The sequence below is a fragment of the Telmatherina bonti genome, assembly GCF_933228915.1.
Source record: "Telmatherina bonti genome assembly, chromosome: 13".
Classification (NCBI taxonomy): Eukaryota; Metazoa; Chordata; class Actinopteri; order Atheriniformes; family Telmatherinidae; genus Telmatherina; species Telmatherina bonti.
In genome coordinates this window covers 26423181-26441346 of record NC_136611.1, presented here as the reverse complement: position 1 = coordinate 26441346, position 18166 = coordinate 26423181, and the positions used below count along the sequence as shown (strand labels likewise).

Here is an 18166-nt window from a genome sequence, read left to right as displayed (position 1 = left end):
ACTAGCCAATAAAGGTGAAGCTTGTCCTCACTAAGCCATGATGTCAGGCATTAGGTGTTCAGTAATTACATTAACTTTGCTCTTGTTAATTTTGTGATAAGGATGCTGTAAATGACATCATGGAGACTCGACAAGGCTCTGAGTTATAATCAGCTTTTTCTTCTTGTTTGACTCCAAATGCAGAGGCTCCTTCTGTAGTAGTTCACCCCCAGACCCAGGCATTTTCCCAAGGGGATGAGATCCGCTTGGTCTGCTCGGCGTCCGGCTCCCCCCCTCCCCAGCTCTTCTGGAGCCATGGAAACATGTTCCTAACTAATCGGCCGAGGTAAGGGAACTCTCAGCCCACTCAGCACCTCCGGCACAGTGGAGTCAAGAGAATCATTACATTCTGCTTTTACTACAGGCACACTTGCCAAATCTTGTTTGTGTGGTTTAGGAAAGTTCAAACTTTTTTTACATATAAAATTTCTGCTGAAATCTCATATTCAGAAGAAAAATGTAACCCATGATCCCTAAAAATAGAAGAAAGATTAAGTAATGAATTCTACATCTGCGCAAGTAATCCTACAGAGTAAAAAAAAACATGACTTTTGCTGACTGTGTGATACAGGTTGAGTCTAAACCAGCAAGGGGTTTTGACCATTAGAGGGGCCCTCCCAGAAGATGCTGGGAACTACACTTGTCTGGCAACCAATGAGGCTGGAGCTGCCTCTCAGTCCGTGTTGCTAACATATGCAGGTCAGATATCTTACTTTTATCTTTATTTTTTTTCTATCTAATAAAATCAGTGTGTGTCCAGTGTAGAGTGGAGCTCAGGTGGGTGCAGTCACATACTGTTCTGTTTTACAAGATGAAACATTTCTCTTGTTTTGTGAGCGCTGACAGTTTTAGACCTTAAGTTTTAGTAAGAGCTGTCAGTCAGTGCTCAACAGAAACCTTAACATTGATGGCCTATGGCAACCTCTTCCTGTGCTGGAATGAAGCACACATCTGCCTCTGAATGTCATTTTTAAACACGCTGATCTGTCAAATCCATGACAGGCTTGTAAGAAAGACAATCTAATCCATTCATCTCATCTGTCAGTGAGTGAAATGGAAGCTTTTTATTTTCCTTTGTGTTTACATTTTGACTTTGGTGTTTTTTTCTTATGTTTGCTGTTTAAGGCCATTTCATATCTATTGTTTTGCAGTGTCAAAAATAAGTATTTTCCTGTAATTTTCACTTCTTCTTTCTTCCAGAGGTGCCTAAAATAACAGTGACACAGCAGGTGGTTTTGGCGTCTGTTGGTGGGGATGCAACATTGGAGTGTCGAGTCACAGGTGTTCCTCCTCCCCTTGTCCACTGGTTTAAAGGTGAAATAAGGACAGAAGCACATTTTTGAGTTGCTTTTCTGGAGGCCAGTAGTCTAACTTTGCTTGTGTTTCCAGGTGAGCTTGAGGTTGGCTCTGCTCCATTTGTAGAGCAGGATGTACACCGTGGGACTTTGCACATTCGGGGGATACAGGAGGTCGACGCCGGTCAGTATAGTTGTGTGGCGAGCAGCTCCGCTGGAACTTCCACTGGCATTGTCGGCCTGGAGGTTGGAGGTGAGACTGCTTTTCAGCGTTCCACATAAAACCCATTTTACTGTCAAATTTATACAAAGGAAAATTTATTTCGTACCACTCAAACCTTTAACAGCGGGCCCATTGTTCACCGAGGCTCCGAATGACGTGACTGCCAATGTTGGAGAGAACATCACCCTCCCCTGCACGGCCCGTGGTTTCCCGCAGCCAACAGTGACCTGGCGCAGACAAGATGGCAGAAAGATTCTTGCAAGGACAGACAGCCACAGCAGAACAATGCAGATGGAGAATGGAGTGCTTCTAATTCACAGTAAGTTGTAGATAAAGCGCTACCACAGCACCAAAGACCAAAGATCTCGGCTGTTTGGTGCTTTCTAATAAAGCTTCATGGCTCACTTACGCTGACTGACACGGCTCAAAGCGACTTTCAAAGCGAGTATTTATAGAAGAGGTGCTGCCTTTCATATCAGATTCAGCTAACATTTTCTTAAGACAGGGAAGCAACAGGATTTTATGGTGTGTCATAGAATTACTGTATCCAATGCCAAAAGAATCCATCCTACATAAAGCAGCACCGATAGTCTGAAAATACTGTTTGTCTTTAACGCCTTTTATTCTGCAAGAGTCTGTCTGATATGAGAGTATTTTATAAGAGTATTTTATTTTGTTTGACTCTTCCTCGGATAAAAATGAAAGTACTTCGTGACCTCCAAACCTGAAGTGAATTTAATGTTACTCGCTGTTATCATTTGTGCTCCTGAGATTAATGTTTAGTGGGAAATATTTTACCAAGGAGGACTGGAGATATTTGCATGGACTACTTATGCCACTGTCTCCATTTATTGCTGCTGTCTGACCTCATTAGCTCAATCTGTTGCAGATGGCTTTAGTTTTTACCTGCCATCTTTTAGGAAAAACATCTCTGATCATATTGTGAAATACACAAATCCACCAACCCCTACTATCCTGCTTCTCATGTTTAGACACTAATGCTTTATGTCTTGCCATTACCGATTATAACACTGGCCTGACTGGGTTAACAGAAGAATTGAATTATAGGTCGATCTTCCCACATGTCTCCAGAGAATCCACCGAGTGGGACATGTGTGTCAGCCAGCTAGCAGATGAGCCAAAACATATTAATCCTGTTATTTTCTATTTTTAACTGGTAATTACAGGGCAGAGAAACCAGTAATAACATTACTTATTGAGCAGAGGTCCTAACTATTATTAGACTTAATATTTCACATTAACTTTTTACTTCTTGGTGCAAGCACAGCGATACTCTTCTTGCGCATGTAATGTGTTTTGGCTGACATGTGTTTGGCTGCAGGTGTCTGGCTGGACGACGAAGGGCTGTACATCTGTGAGGCCAGAAACCAGTTTGGGAGCATCAAAGCAGAGGCCAGAGTTAGTGTCACTGGACTGGGTAGGCTCTTTTTGTGATCCCATACATGTTCTGCAAATTTAGAAACAGTAATACTGTTTCCAAAGTCAAATGTGGCCTTAAAATAGTTATTTTCCTGCTCTTGGCAAGTATTTGTCTTCACATTTCCTTGTCTGGCAGAGCCTCCAGTCTTGGCCCAAGCTCCCCCAGTCATCACCACTAGCACTGGTGTGTCCCTTAGCATCCCTTGCATGCTGATGGATGGAATACCTCTTCCTGAGAGACACTGGTCACATAATGGAAAACCTGTAAGTAAATACTGTAGATCTGTATTTAGATCTTATGTGTGATCCTTTTTTTAGAGGAACATATATATATATATATATATATATATATATATATATATATATATATATATATATATATATATATATATATATATATATATATATATATATATATATATATGTATATATATATATATATATATATGTATATATATATATATATGGTTCTTTCTATGTTGTTTCTATATATTTGTTGTTGTTTGGACAGGTTCGGGTGAATAGGAGGATGTTTTTGAGGAGTGACGGCAGCTTGTACATAGAAAGAACCATCGCAGAAGACAGTGGAACTTATGTCTGCACTGCAGTGAATGTAGCTGGCTCCACAAACATCACAATAAGCCTGGAGGTCCACGGTAGGAGACTAATGAAGTACTGAGAGGTTTGGAAAATGTACTCACTTTTTTGCTAAGAGTTACATGAAAAGAACTAAAGTCACCCTGTGAAGCTACGCCAAGCAGAGAAATAATCAGCCTTGGATGAAGACCAGACATTTCGCTAATGGCTCAGTAAATAAATGTAGAAGATAACCCCTTGGAAAACTGCCAATTATCGCTGATGTTTCATACTAATATTGAGAACTTTTTTGCAAAGCTTATATATTGCAGAGCCATCACAATGCAACACACACTGTGCACAATAATAAACCAGAATAGCTGTTTCCTACTAAGCTACTAAGCTATCATCTCCCTGTTCTAGCTTCATACTTCATGTGTGGTAATAAAATTGGTTTCAATTTTCCATCTAGTTTGCAGCAACAAGGTCCATCATCTCTGTGTGACAAAGAATTCCTATAAGCTGTTGAATGCTGAACATTAGAATATGAATTGGACAGTGAGGCCAGCGAAATGTGCTGACTCTGCATGGAAGACAGCATTATGCTGATGATTCGAACACCTGCTGTCATCACAGCTATTGGCTTCATTTATTGCATGCTTTGATGTATGGGGTGATTTCATTCACAGGCAAATAATGACAGGCAAGCCAGATTAACGTTCGTCATCAGCTTGTAATGAAGACGTGCTTCAGATGCCCATAACTGCTGGTCCGGCTGGAGCTGGTTTCTTCACAGTCTTTCTGACAGCTGTGTTTTATAACTTGCTACCTCCACAGTGCCCCCAGAGATCAATGCTGGGCCATATCACTACATAGCCAACGAGGGAGTAGCCATCACGTTGTCATGTGAGGCCAGTGGAGTTCCCAAGCCAGAAGTTGTCTGGTCTAAGGTAGGACGTCAAACGGAGAACACAAATCTACTTAGTCCGAGTGATTGCTGTTTCTGTATTTTATAAGCGCATGCATTTCTGATTGGCTTTCTTTAATTCCCAAAGTATTATCTAATGACCCCTATTTAGCTTGAAATTAATAATTTTTAATACTTTGGTTTTTATAAACCAGCAACAGTCAAACAATAACATGCATAAGTTTATGAGAGACAGCAGCATCAGGGTAAGAGTGCAAATTTCAACAAATCCGAAACTTGTATCATTATAGTGATAATAACAACGGTTACCAGTAATACTGGTTTAATAATGCACTTCTGCTGCTTGCTTTTATTTACTGTAAGTCATAATGTCTTCCTTCTGCCACTAAAAGGCAGGGTGAGATTTTTTTGGATATTACTTTACTTGATACAAAAGCTTTTTAAGGCAAATTAAGTCATTTTTCTCTCTTTGGTCTTTCTTTCATATAGGAGAACACTAAAGTCAGAAATAATTTGTTCTGCAATCAAGCTTAGACGAACCTAAACAGGGAGTGTGTTGCCATGGCAACTTTATCATAATACTCCATAACTGTGAGAAATCACTCAGTATTTTATTGTACTCTAGCAATCTATCTAAAAGTTGAAGCGGTTCAATGCTTCATTGTCTGATGAGAGGAGAATGTAGGAAGTTATGTGCATTTGTCTTCCCTACCAGCAAGATTCATTCACAAAATGCAAAATGTGAATTATCTGATGATATTAAACACTTACTCTGACACAAACAACAATATAATCAGTTAAATGGTTTTTTTTTTACACGCGTTGTTATCTCATAGGATGGTTTATGGAAATGTATAGAATGGATTTGGCGGCTGCATTAAAATGAGTGACTTGATTTTTTTCCATTAAGAGCAAAAGAGACCATAACAACAGAATAAGTAACATACAAATAGTGTTTTCCTGCACAGTACATTGCTAAACTGAACCAGATCTTTGTCCTTGCTTTTTCTCTCTAAATTTTTTCTGAGTGGTCCTCTCAAGGCAAGCAAATTTTTTTTCTTGTCAGATAAAAGCGAATCTGTAAAAGTAATTTTATCTTCAAAGCAAGTGCTTGTGGAGCAGGTTGCATTCTTGTGTGTGGATATTGCAGATGGAGGGTGATTCCAGGAGTGGTCTGTAATTACTTTAGACATCAAAGGCTCTATTGTAAACCTCAAACTAAGCTTAGCATAACGACACTGTCGAGTGGCTAGTTTTTACAGTGTATCCTGTCTGATCATATGCTGGCCATTCTTCCAGGGGAGGCAGCCTCTGTCCAGGGACGGCTCATCTCTTCAACCTAACTCTGATGGATACCTCCAGATCCTCCATCCTACTGCTGATGATGCAGGCATCTACATCTGCACTGCCACTAGTCCTGTAGGCTACGCAAGCCGAGAGATCCAGCTTAGTGTTAACAGTGAGTCAAAACGTTCTAGAGTAACAACTCGGTTTACAAATGGTATTTAATGCAAGTTAGCTTTTTAAAGCATGCATTTGTGTGTGTATGTGTGTGTGTTGTTTCACAACATCTTTTTCTTCTCAAGCCATGCCAAAGATAATGGGAGTGAGCGGCCATGACAACACAGTAGACATGGCTGCAGAGGTGGGGACAGAGGTTGTCCTCCCCTGTGAGGCCCAGGGAAACCCTTCTCCACTAGTCACATGGAGCCGGAATGGGTATCCCATCCCCCCTGTAACAGCTGGGTAAGAGGAAGTCTTAGCTTATTCTGGCAACCAGCATGCTGTGAAACTAAACATCAAGCGACTGGGTGTTTCTACTACCATGCTGGTGACTAAACCAGCATCTCACTCAGGTTTTACAACAGACTCTGGCTGAAGCTGGCTTCCATTCAGAGCTCTGCTGCGAATGTTTGGAGCTAAATTGGTGTGCCTTTTGAAGGGCAGCAAGGTAGATCCAAACCTAACCCACCAGCTAAACTGAGGAGGAACATCTGGTCACACATGGCCTGATTCCATACTTTCATGTGTGGCCACTAGAAGTGCAGACAGGTTGGCTGACACATAGACGTAGACACATATTGCTTAGATGACAGACAAACGCATTGCCAGACACCAGACAGAGTGGTTTACGATAGATAGGAGAATGACATGCGAGTTGAAAGCTGTGGTGACTCAGATGCTGTATGACTTGTGTGGGGCCAGAAAGAAGGAAAGAGAGGGGGCGGACTGGAGGATGCCAGGAAGGTGTGGGGGGGGGGGGGGGAATATGAACTGACAGAAAAAGAGATACAAGCCATGTCTACCTGATGTTCAAATTCCCTGGAGTGTTACAGCAGTAAAACAACATGCTGACTCTTTACTAGTCCTTTCTGATGAGAATAACACATCTCTGTGAACAACCCCCACATCCCATGCTTTTTTTTTTTTTTTTTTAATGCTGGAAACAGTGGAAACAGGCATGTGAAGCGAGATTTTTTCTCTTCAGCTACACTCGATCAGGGGGTGCTGATTGGTGAAATATTTTGCAACAGTTTGTGGTCAGATTTCTTTCATGGACGGCTTTGCTAGACATTCAGCACTGGGTCAGTGGATGTGTTCGTTTTCTACATAATCCTGATGAGACCAATTTGTTTCAGTTAGCCTTTGTGCCAGACTGTGTACACAGATGACTTGACACCAGTGTGGGGAGTGATGGATGTGCGAGAGGGGTGGTTCGACTCGCGTATGTCTGAGTGCTGCTGAGTGGCAGTGCTGCAGTCTGAGCACCGACTGACCAGTTGTTCGGTTCTGATGTTGGATGCTGCCGTCTCTCCTCCAGCTGTTTAAGGAGGTGGGAACTGATATTACACCATATGGGGAGCTGAAATAGAGACTTCTTTGTGCTTGCAGCGCGTTTCCACTTACATGAACATGTTATTGTTATAATTCAGTTGCCTAGCAGAAACACTTATCTGAGATAAATCACAGAGGTGTGTTTACTTTTCTGTATATAATCCCTTTATACAACTGCATAACTCTAGAGCAATTCATGTTATCTCATACTCCGCTAATATTGCTGACCTACATGTAACTTCTTTAACCTACATTTTATTGCTGCCGTTGTTTTAGCTACAAAGCATGTTTTTTGGATAGAGTTTAGTGTATGTGATTACCACCATCTGTCCACTTGTTTGTCTGTGACAAACATCCATAAAAACGAATGGCTAGTTCTGCATAAACTCTGCTTTCCACATGGTTGTTTTCAGCCTGGACGAAACATTGATAATGGAGACCAGGACAAACTTGCATTCCAGGCCCACCATTAAGTCAAGCTTTTTGATTTTCAATTTGTCTCTATTTCGTGACCCCTTGGTGAGAAACATAAAGCAATTGCTTCACAAGTTACTGTTCCCGACAGGATCTTTTTCAGTCTTTGACCTTTCCCACCCTTACATCATAAGGTCACTTTAAGGTACTTTAAATATAATACAGTACAGGAATAAAACCACCTGATTTTTTTTTTACTCTTTTACTGATATTTACTTTTCATGTGCTTAGATGAATCTATACCTGCTAGCAGCTTTAACTGGGAAATACTTCCTTAAAGAAATGGCTGTAGATCCACAGTGACTAAAATCGCTTTCTGCGTTTATTTGTTTGTACGTCTCCGTAGGTTCACCGTTTTGCCCTCAGGCTCTCTGAGGATCGCGGATGTGCGCCTGATTGATAGTAAACTATACACCTGCACTGCAGAAAACCCAGCAGGCAATGTGTCTCTGAGCTACAACTTACACATTCAAGGTAACTCTGTGGGGCTTCATTTGTAAGGTCAACTTCTCATGAAGCTTTAAGCTAGTTTTCTTTTTTCTTTTATTCAAAACTCAGTGTTACTGACGTACTTCATATAAACACATTACCTAATCTTAATGGTTGCAACTGAATTTACGATATTCCTTTCTGTTTTCAGTCAAGCCCAGGATTCAACCAGCACCTTCCCTCCTGAAAGCCCTGCTTGGTCAAACGGTGACTCTGCCTTGTGTGGTTCAGGGTGAGCCGAGCCCTGAGATCACTTGGTTTCATAACGGACAGCCTGTTGGTGTAAAGAACGTTGCACCACTGCGGATCCAGCGGGTCAGCCTTGCTGACCAGGGCACTTACCAATGTGTGGCCAAGAATAATGCCGGATATGAGACCTTGGAAATCAAGCTGGAAATCCTTGGTAAATATCATGTGTTTAAATCTTCAGACTATGTCTGAGAAACAGAAAAAGTTTGCAAATCATGTAGACCATTAGTGCCTTAGTATAAGCTTTCCCAGCTTTTAGAGTTGTGTTCATTTGAAATGCATTAGTTTTATATGCTGCAGGCAGATAAGTGACCTGTTATGGGGGAGGTGGTTTGTATGTTTAGAAGTTGCAATATCGATCATTTGTGTCATCAGACAGGAGGACCTACAGGGACATATTCTCAGCCCATTAGTAACTGGATGATAGAGATGATTCACCTTTTATGTCCCACATTCCTCTCCAACTCAGGATCCAACTTACCTTCAGTCCATCTTTGATTCTTTACAACATGCCTGCTAAATCAATAACTTGTTAAAAGCACAAGACTGTTTGCATGAAATTAGGTAAAACTAGAATACAGCTACCTTAGTTTAAGCTGGATTTGTTCTTTTGCTCTGGTGATTTCTGAATACCTTCATCCATATTTTTCTTTATTTCTTTATTTTTTCCTTTTCATTTCTTTCAGCTACCATTATGATTACGTGTATTGATTATTTCTGCCAATTTATTGCATTAGAGGGTAGCTTTTGTTTAAGATGTGTTCTTTGTGGTTACTATGCAATATGTTATTCTTTGGGTCTGTCCTGGAAAAAAGATACCTGATTAATGATAGTTAAGAGGTCTAGTCAAGGCCTATAGAGATTGCTATAACCGGTTTCTGATATTGTGTTGCCTGATGACCACAAAGTACCTGTGAGATTTCTCAAATATTACAAGTACAGACTTTTCTAAGAGGATCTGAGAGCTGATTCTTGCTGACTTATTCCCATATCCTGAAACTGACTAATAATGAGAACACATTTAACCCATTAGTTGCGCTTGCACTTTAATCTCACATATAACTTTTCCTTTTCTACTCATAGAGGTGCCGAGCTTTGCAGAACCTGGAGATACCATCATGGAGAAAGTGGCGAACAGCAAGGTCATCATCCCTTGCCGTGCTGAAGGTATGACATGATTCATAGCTGAGTCAGGCTGACATGGTGCTATTAACAGGGTGTGGATGAATATTTTAGAGCCTACAATTGACACCTTTTCTTTTATGGATGTTTTTATGATGTACCCCCCCCTTCACCCCTGCCCCCTCAAAACAGAAAAAAGGAAAGAAAAGTGTTGTTTGAATATGAACATTAATGTGTATCTTTGCTCCCTCATTCAGATGTTACACTGTCATGATCTTGCATGGTAACAGTATCCTGGTTTTCTTGGAAGCTACACCTTCTTGTGTTGCAACACTCAGCTGTCTCCATCTTCCAACATCCCAGGTGTAACATCCCAGCATTCTGGGAACCTACTGTTGAATCACAACCCAGTTAGCACTGGTGTAAGTCTGTGGATGCACTGATGGGTAGTTATAGTCTGACAGCACCTGCAAACAGGTATTATTTGTGTGGAGCTATGCCATGGAAACCTGCATGGTGAGAGAAGGTGAGGACTGTATCTAATGTGGAGCAACAGCTGGAACATAGGTCTGCCTGCTGCCTCAGCGAGCCACATCTGCTTTCCTCAGCGTCATGGCCTGCTGGGAGAGGAATCCTAATTACAGGCTGCTGCTGGCAGATAAAGGACAAAGATGTCTGCGCTCCACTGTAAAGCAGAGGAAGAGGAGGATGAAGCCACACTTAGCCCTCCTCCTATGCAGACTATGGAGGCAGGCAGACTGCACCATGCCTCATAGAGATCATCCACACATGCTTGACACTCTTGACACTGTAGCGAGGCAATAAGCAGCAGGTAAAGGATCCTCTCATTGTTCTCGTGATATCTATCTGTATGTGGGAAGCAAGTCTTTGCCAGCAGACTATTGTTAATTCATCAATAAGCACATATCATTTACTAGAAAATAATTATTGGAGAAACACATGGAAGACATAATCACTCTTGGCACAAGCGATGAAAAAATATTCTTTTAATGAGAACTGTTTGCATCTAAAACAGAACATCTGTACGCATTTCCTCACAGCAATGAGATAATAAATTAGCTTCAGAACTATTTAACTGTAAACACATGTTCATAGGAGCAGCATGCAATAAGATCACCATGGCCCATCATGGTCTGCTGTGGTTAGCATCCCATGGACTTACGAATGTGCTGCATTTGATTTCCTATCTCACCTGCAATGTTTGTTTTAGGTCTTGGGGCTACAAGAAGTGTGTTTCCTCCTGTGTGCTGCCCAGTCATAGTGACTCACACATTGCATTGGGTGCAAAATCTTTCACATTTTCCCCATCCCACCTTCCTCCTGTTGACCATTTCCAGCTTTTTTCCACCTAGTAATCCACAGAACATCTGTTTTAGGCTTCTGTGTGAAGGTGCCAGTGCCTTTGAACTGCTTGTTGAACTGATACTATTCTTAAAGCTCAAGACTCTCATTTTGGTGTTTGGTAATAAATCTTCCAGTCCGTGTCTTAAGTATGACATCTTATATAGCTCCACCATACTGTGTTTCCTTTTTTTTTTTATGTTACTCTAACCTTGGATGTGCCTGCAGGCTACAAGGACAGCATTTTGGCACAGTCTTCCCTGCTGTCCCTGCCGATAACTGAAGAGCTGGCATTTTCTAGTCCGGGCCGCTTGCCCAATTAGTTCTCCTGCTGAGAAGCGCAGAGATGAAAGTAACTTTTCGTTTTGTGAGACGTGGCAAGGAAAGCTCATATTCTCCTTACATAGAAACCCTTTTCTTATCCCTATGTCTGCAGGTTCACCTCGTCCCAAAGTACGCTGGTTCAAAAATGGCCTGGAGATCTACCCCGAACAATCTGAGTTTTCTGTGGCGAGGGATGGAGCGCTTGTAATTAGCACAGCATCTGCCAGCCACAGTGGGGACTTCAAGTGTGTGGCAACCAATGATGCAGGCTCTGTAGAGAGAAAGACTAGGCTTAAAGTGAATGGTAGGAATTTGTTTCTGGCTGTGGAGCTACTTCTTGCTCTACTAATAACTAATTGTGAATAATAATGACAAAAATCTTTTTCCTTTTGCACTGCTGAAGTTCCTCCAGAGATCCAGGATGATGGCCAGCAGCTTAATCTCACCGTAACCTTGAAGCAACCTCTCACTCTGGGATGTGATGCCTTTGGAATCCCCTCTCCATCAATAACCTGGACTAAAGATGGCCACCCTGTGAGTGTGTCACATGTGCCATTTTGATCTTTAGCTGTACAGTGCCATGGCTATTTTTTCTATAACAGAAAAAACAACAACAAAAATCAATGATTTATTGAGCTGGTCATGATATGTCCAGGTGGATAGCCCTGGGGTGTATCTTCAGAATGGGAATAGGCTGCTCAGGATCTACAGAGTTCAGCCTGAACATGCAGGACAATTTTCCTGTGTAGCTGAAAACTCAGCTGGAGAGGCTCAGAGAGAATATAACATTGTGGTGCAGGGTGAGCTCATAAACACGCTGTCACACTTACATTTCACAATGTGAAAGCAGAGAAAGAAAACACCTTGGAATTACGTTGCCATTGTTCAGCATGTCCAGCACTAACCTAATCAGTGGGTATCTAATGGTTTTCCCAGCTCCACCAGTCATCTCTGGAACATCCCGACTGCAGGAGTTAACTGCAGTACAGGGTCAAGAAGTGGAATTCCAGTGTCAAGTTAGTGGGAGACCAGTGCCAAGAGTGGAATGGAGTCATGATGGAGAGTAAGTCAATTTAATGATGTTGACATAGAGCAAAACAGACAGGACCATAAAGTCGCTGTACAGATGAAATCATCCTCCCCATTCATCCCTCTTTCTTCAGGGTTCTGTCCCGTCATGGAGACCCTCATGTGGAGTTTCTGGAAGATGGTCAGGTGTTGAAGGTGAAGTCAGTAAGACTGAGGGACCAGGGGCTTTACCAGTGTCTGGCCAGGAACAGTGCAGGAACTCAGATGCGCCAGTTCAGGCTCACAGTACAAGGTACCAACATTCTGCCAACAAAAGCAGATCCATTTTTTTTAATAGAATATTACAAGAAACCAAACAAGGACGGAAACAGATATTTAGATACAGTTTTTTTCTTACCTGATGTTGTAAATCCCCTACACTCAGGTTCAAGGGATTTTCATCTAAAAAGCATGTGCTATAGGCTCTCTGCTGTATGCTATACTGTTAGTGTGTAAGGGTGCAATTTGCCCAATATAATGCTCTCTTAGGAGGTCCTCCACAGAAAACAGGTCCCTACTTTGCTGTTAAATATTCAATAATTTCCCTTTTTCTTTAGCTCCTCCCACTATCAAGGGGTTAAATGATACCTCACAGGTATCAGTGGTGCTAGGCTTTCCCACAGTGCTCTCTTGTGAGGCTGAGGGCTCACCCACACCCAGTATCACATGGCTAAAGGACAATCAGCCCATCGTGTCCACTCCGCAGCGGACATACACCCGCGGTGGGCAGGCTCTGCGACTGGGCTCAGCACAAGGAGACAGCAGTGGTTTCTACACCTGCAGAGCCACAAATCCAGCTGGCACGGCAATAAAGCGCTACTCTCTTAGCGTCCTGGGTTAGTCATTTCTATATTATTGACAAGCAATCGTGCTGAAAGGAAAATGTTTAAATGTTTCCCTGTTTTATTTTTCCTACCAGTCCCACCACAGATAGAAGGGGACTCTTCATCCATCATACTTGCTGGTCAGGAACAGAAAGTGAAGATAAATGGAAGTTTGACTCTGTCCTGTTTGGCCAAAGGTTTCCCTGAGCCCAAAGTTAACTGGTTCAAAGATGGGCAGGTTGGTGTGTCATTCTTGTAATTAGTGCAAACTTCTGCTGTGATTTTCATGGAACAAAGTCTAAACTCTATCAGCCTCTACTGGCAGCCTGCATGAATTACAACATTCACTGTTGGAACATTCAAGACAAATCCTCCCTCCTAGCTTACTCATTTTGTGCAATGAGTAAATAAGTTAATTATATCCGAGCAATATCTTAAAATGAATCCAGTGAAAAACGTTATGACAGTAACCGTAAGATTCTTTTTTTTCCCCCATGAACATGCAGCTTAATGTTTATCTTCTTAGTATGTGAGAGTGCAACAAAATATTTAACAGAGGAGTTGAAGTTGATCTGAGGTCAATGTTTGGTAGATTTATTTTGATAAGTCCTTCAAATATGACTTGTTTTCTGTATACCTAGTTGCTTAATGGAAACTACCACACTGGCATCAAGGAGAGGGGCCAATTCCTCCACATAGAAAATGCTATTCTGTCTCACCAAGGACAGTATACCTGTGTGGTCACTAACTCTGCAGGAGAAGCCACAAAAGACTTCCATATCAAAATACAAGGTGTGTTGAATTATTTTTGATTGTGACATTTGGTTTAAATGCGAGTTAAAGGACTCACATTCAAACTTTTAATTTGATTATTTCTTTTAGTTTAAATCTTTATGAATCAGCAGGAAGTGACACAGTTGTGCTGTTTTCTTGCTAGTTCCTCCAATCTTCCAACGGGTTCCTAACAGGGAAGCAGCTTGGGGTCTAGGACATGAGGGTGATGATAACATAGAGGACATGGTCGAAAAGCGAGAGGTCGTCCTGGGGCATTCGGTCAGCCTGTCTTGTGAGAGTAACGCCATTCCTCCACCCAAACTCAGCTGGTACAAGGATGGTCGAAAACTCACCTCTGCTGACGGAGTGGCGCTACTTCCAGGTCAGGGAAAACACCTTTATTTGGGATCTTAGATCTGGTATTTATGTATTCTTTTTGGTATGAGCAAGGCTTTGTATTTATTAAGCTACTTATTTGGTTTTATTCTCTCAGGAGGACAGGTACTTCAGATCCCCAGAGTACATCAGGAGGATGCTGGAAGGTATACGTGCCAGGCTGTTAACGAGGCCGGGGAGGACCACATGCATTTTGAGCTGGAGATTCTTAGTAAGTAAACACATGTTTATGTTTATATATTGGTAACTAATGTCATAATATGCACATGTCAAATAAATGATACACAACGAGTGATTTAGTTTTGCCTATCCCCAGTCCCTCCTGTTATTATGGGAGCATCAGAAGAGTTTATGGAAGAAATGGGAGCTGTGGTCAACAGCACTGTGATCCTGCACTGTGATGTGACTGGGCATCCAGCTCCGGTCATCTCCTGGCTGAGAGATGGGCAGCCGGTGCAAACAGATTCACATCATCATATCAGCGAGGATGGAACACAACTGCAGGTTAGTTGTCTCACACATAAAGATTTTGACTTGCAAGTAGTCACACCCACAGTAGGGACATCCTGAAGTGAGGAATAACACTTATCTTTGAACCTTTAGCTCCTGAGTGTCCAGGTTTCAGATATGGCTGGGTACTTGTGTGTAGCTGAGAATAAGGTTGGAACAGTCGAGAAGCTCTTCAGTCTGTCAGTGCAAGGTAACGATGACTTCATATACTCTCAGTTTTTTTCTTTCTGTGTCTTTAAGTATTATCAGATGTTCTGACTGACTTGTGCTTTACTTGTTTACTGTATTTATAGTGCCTCCTAAAATAAACGGGCCAAAGGAGGAGGAGGTTAGTGTAATTGAGGGACACATGGTGTCATTGCTGTGTGATGTTCAAGCATACCCTCCACCAGAAATCACATGGACCAGAGACGGGCAGGTGCTCCATTTCAGCACCGGTATTCATATTCTGCCAGGTCAGCCTCTGGTCATCTGCAGTTCCCACACAATTCTTGCATCAGTAGCATTTCCCCTCTAGAAATCTGATTGTGGAACTGGTATTGCACTTCATGTTTATACATTTTGCAGGGGCCCAGATGTTACAGTTGCCTCGAGCAACGGTTGAAGATGCAGGGCAGTACGTGTGCACAGCCAGCAACTCAGCAGGGCAGGACCAGAAAAGTATTCTACTCAGCATTTATGGTCAGCAGACACGGTGACCCATCTGCACGATTCATATTCATATGCAGATGATGAAGTCTGAATACAATGTCCATGCAAAAACAAGATGTTTATTTCAAGCCGGCTGTGATTTGGGCCAGTTCAAGAGTGAGTCATACCAATTCTGATGCGACCAATCTTTTCACTGCGTGTGTGTGTCTGTGTCTAAAACAACAGTTTCACCCAGCATGAAGCCGCGACATGATGCTGAGTCAGACTTGCTGACCCCTCAGGTTGGCTCCTCAGTCATCTTGCAGTGTGAAGCCCATGGTGTTCCTGTGCCAGAGGTCACATGGTACAAGAATGGTCTGCAACTGGCTGCGGGGAACGGGCTGAAGATAGATCGTCACCAGCTGGAGATTATTGGAGTTCAGGTCAGGACAAATTCATTAAATTAGAAATGTGTCAGCCTGCAAACCAAACAGAATCATGATAAACATTTTTATTGTTATTTTAGCTGACCTCGTCAAAAACTTTTGAATTTGTAAATGCTATTATATTTCATTTCTGGTACACACTGTTTGGCAGTTTATTTCTCATGTGGCTGTACACAAGCAGCATAAAACAGGACAAAACAGAACAAAAGCGCATATTAATGCGCTTTTGTTCTGTTTCTGGAAAAAATTGTATTTTGTCAATTGAAGGCATTTCTGGATGCACATGAGATCCCTGAAGTTTTTCAGTCTGGTTTTAAAAATTTGCACAGCACAGAGTCTGCTCTACTTAAAGTCTTTAATGACATTTTGATGTATACTGACTCTGGTCATACTGTTGCACTGGTTTTGTTAGATCTGACCGCTGCGTTCGACACAGTGGATCATGAAATCCTACTGTGCCGACTTGAGAACACAGTGGGCATTCACGGGGCTGCCTTGGAGTGATTCCGTTCCTACTTAGCAGATAGGAGTTTTTGTGTGAGATTGGGTGACTTTGCTTCATCCTCAGCCCCCTTGAATTGTGGCGTGCCGCAAGGATCAATCCTTGGTCCGCTCCTTTTTTCATTGTATCTGTTGCCGCTGGGGTCTATTCTCCGAAGGCTTGGTGTGTCTTTTCATCTTTATGCTGATGATAGCCAAATTTACATTCCCCTCAAACGTCAAGAAAGCTTCAGTGCCACTGAACTTTTAAAGTGCATTGATGAAATTAAAATTTGGATGTCAATAAATTTTTTGCATTTTAATGATAAAAAAACAGAGGTTCTTCCTCTTGGACCTAGCAGTGTTGGTGATGCTGTCTCAGTTAACCTTGGATCCTTGTCACAGTTTGTTAAGCCTACTGTCTGCAATCTTGGTGTGAAAATGGATCAGGAACTTAAATTGGACAAACAAATTAGTGCTGTGGTGAAAGCAAGTTTTTTCCACCTGAGACAGCTTGCAAAAATAAGGTCCTCACTCTCAAGACATGATTTTGAAATTTTGATCCATGCTTTTGTAACTACACGGCTTGACTATTGTAACGCCCTGTACCGTGGGATCAGTCAGTCCTCTCTCGCATGGCTGCAGCTGGTGCAGAACGCTGCAGCGCGTCTTTTAACTGGATCTCGAAAGTCTGACCATGTTTCACCAATTTTGTCTTCCCTTCACTGGCTCCCTGTCCGTTACAGAATTGATTTTAAGATTCTTTTATTTGTTTTTAAATGCCTGAACGGTCTGGCCCCTCGCTACCTGTCAGACCTGCTGGTGAGGTATTCCCCTACACGCTCTCTGAGGTCCACAGATCAACTTCTGCTTGTGGTTCCTAAGACGAAGCGTAAACTGAGAGGTGACCGAGCTTTTTCTGTTATTGGTCCCAAGTTGTGGAATAAGCTGCCCCTGTACATTAGACAGGCTGAATCGCTTCTTGTTTTTAAGTCTTGTCTGAAGACTCATTTTTTCTCTTTGGCGTTTGACTAATTTAAAGGGTTGTTTTACTATTAACAATGTGCTGATGCCCCATTATGATGTAAATATGTATGTTTTATTGTTTCTTCTGTACAGCACTTTGGTCAACTTTGTTGTTTTTAACGGTGCTTTATAAATAAACTGGATTGGATTGGATTGGAACTGGATTAATGCACTAACATGGTTGAAAAGGGGCAGGAAGGAAGGAAAAAAACGTATTATACCAACCCCTTTTATAAAACACAACACACCGATTGATGGTTTGTTAATAAGTTGACAATACTTAATGAAATACTCATTTACAGTCTACATGATCGACCATTCATTCTCGAGTCATTCATTTCATAGATAGATAATAAAGCTTATATACTTTAAATATTCTTTTTTATTAGTATATAAGACTTTAAAGGGGTCCTATTATGGTATTTTGAGTTTTCTGAGCTTTCTACTGTGTCACAGTGTTGAATCCTCATCAGACATGTGAACGGCACTGTTTTTTTTATCACCTAAATGCATGTTTGAGTTTGAGTCTGAGTTCCAACACGCTCTCTGTTCGGTTTCCATGGCGACGAAAAATGCGTCGTTTTAGAGAGTTTTTTCTACTTAGAAATCCTTGTGACCTCCCGGGGGACAAGGTTCTGTGATTGGCTACCTTCTAC

The 18166-nt window shown here is 41.8% G+C and overlaps 1 protein-coding gene across 1 annotated transcript in view; it reads left to right on the top strand.

The window, feature by feature from the left end:
* The window catches only part of hmcn2 (hemicentin 2), a gene marked incomplete at its 5' end in the record, with an annotated part of 45022 nt that overhangs the window by 10857 nt on the left and 15999 nt on the right, over positions 1-18166 (top strand). The window contains 29 exons of the mRNA XM_079250858.1: positions 184-325; positions 611-738; positions 1240-1353; positions 1429-1587; positions 1682-1876; positions 2900-2995; positions 3134-3261; positions 3509-3653; positions 4411-4523; positions 5801-5960; positions 6088-6247; positions 8157-8284; positions 8451-8702; positions 9632-9715; positions 11469-11660; positions 11760-11890; positions 12012-12156; positions 12293-12419; positions 12520-12677; positions 12982-13260; positions 13344-13486; positions 13890-14040; positions 14186-14404; positions 14516-14629; positions 14735-14922; positions 15022-15118; positions 15222-15383; positions 15496-15609; positions 15805-16001. Coding sequence (XP_079106984.1) covers positions 184-325; positions 611-738; positions 1240-1353; positions 1429-1587; positions 1682-1876; positions 2900-2995; positions 3134-3261; positions 3509-3653; positions 4411-4523; positions 5801-5960; positions 6088-6247; positions 8157-8284; positions 8451-8702; positions 9632-9715; positions 11469-11660; positions 11760-11890; positions 12012-12156; positions 12293-12419; positions 12520-12677; positions 12982-13260; positions 13344-13486; positions 13890-14040; positions 14186-14404; positions 14516-14629; positions 14735-14922; positions 15022-15118; positions 15222-15383; positions 15496-15609; positions 15805-16001 — 4421 coding nt within the window. The remainder of the gene's footprint in view (positions 1-183; positions 326-610; positions 739-1239; positions 1354-1428; positions 1588-1681; positions 1877-2899; positions 2996-3133; positions 3262-3508; positions 3654-4410; positions 4524-5800; positions 5961-6087; positions 6248-8156; positions 8285-8450; positions 8703-9631; positions 9716-11468; positions 11661-11759; positions 11891-12011; positions 12157-12292; positions 12420-12519; positions 12678-12981; positions 13261-13343; positions 13487-13889; positions 14041-14185; positions 14405-14515; positions 14630-14734; positions 14923-15021; positions 15119-15221; positions 15384-15495; positions 15610-15804; positions 16002-18166) is intronic.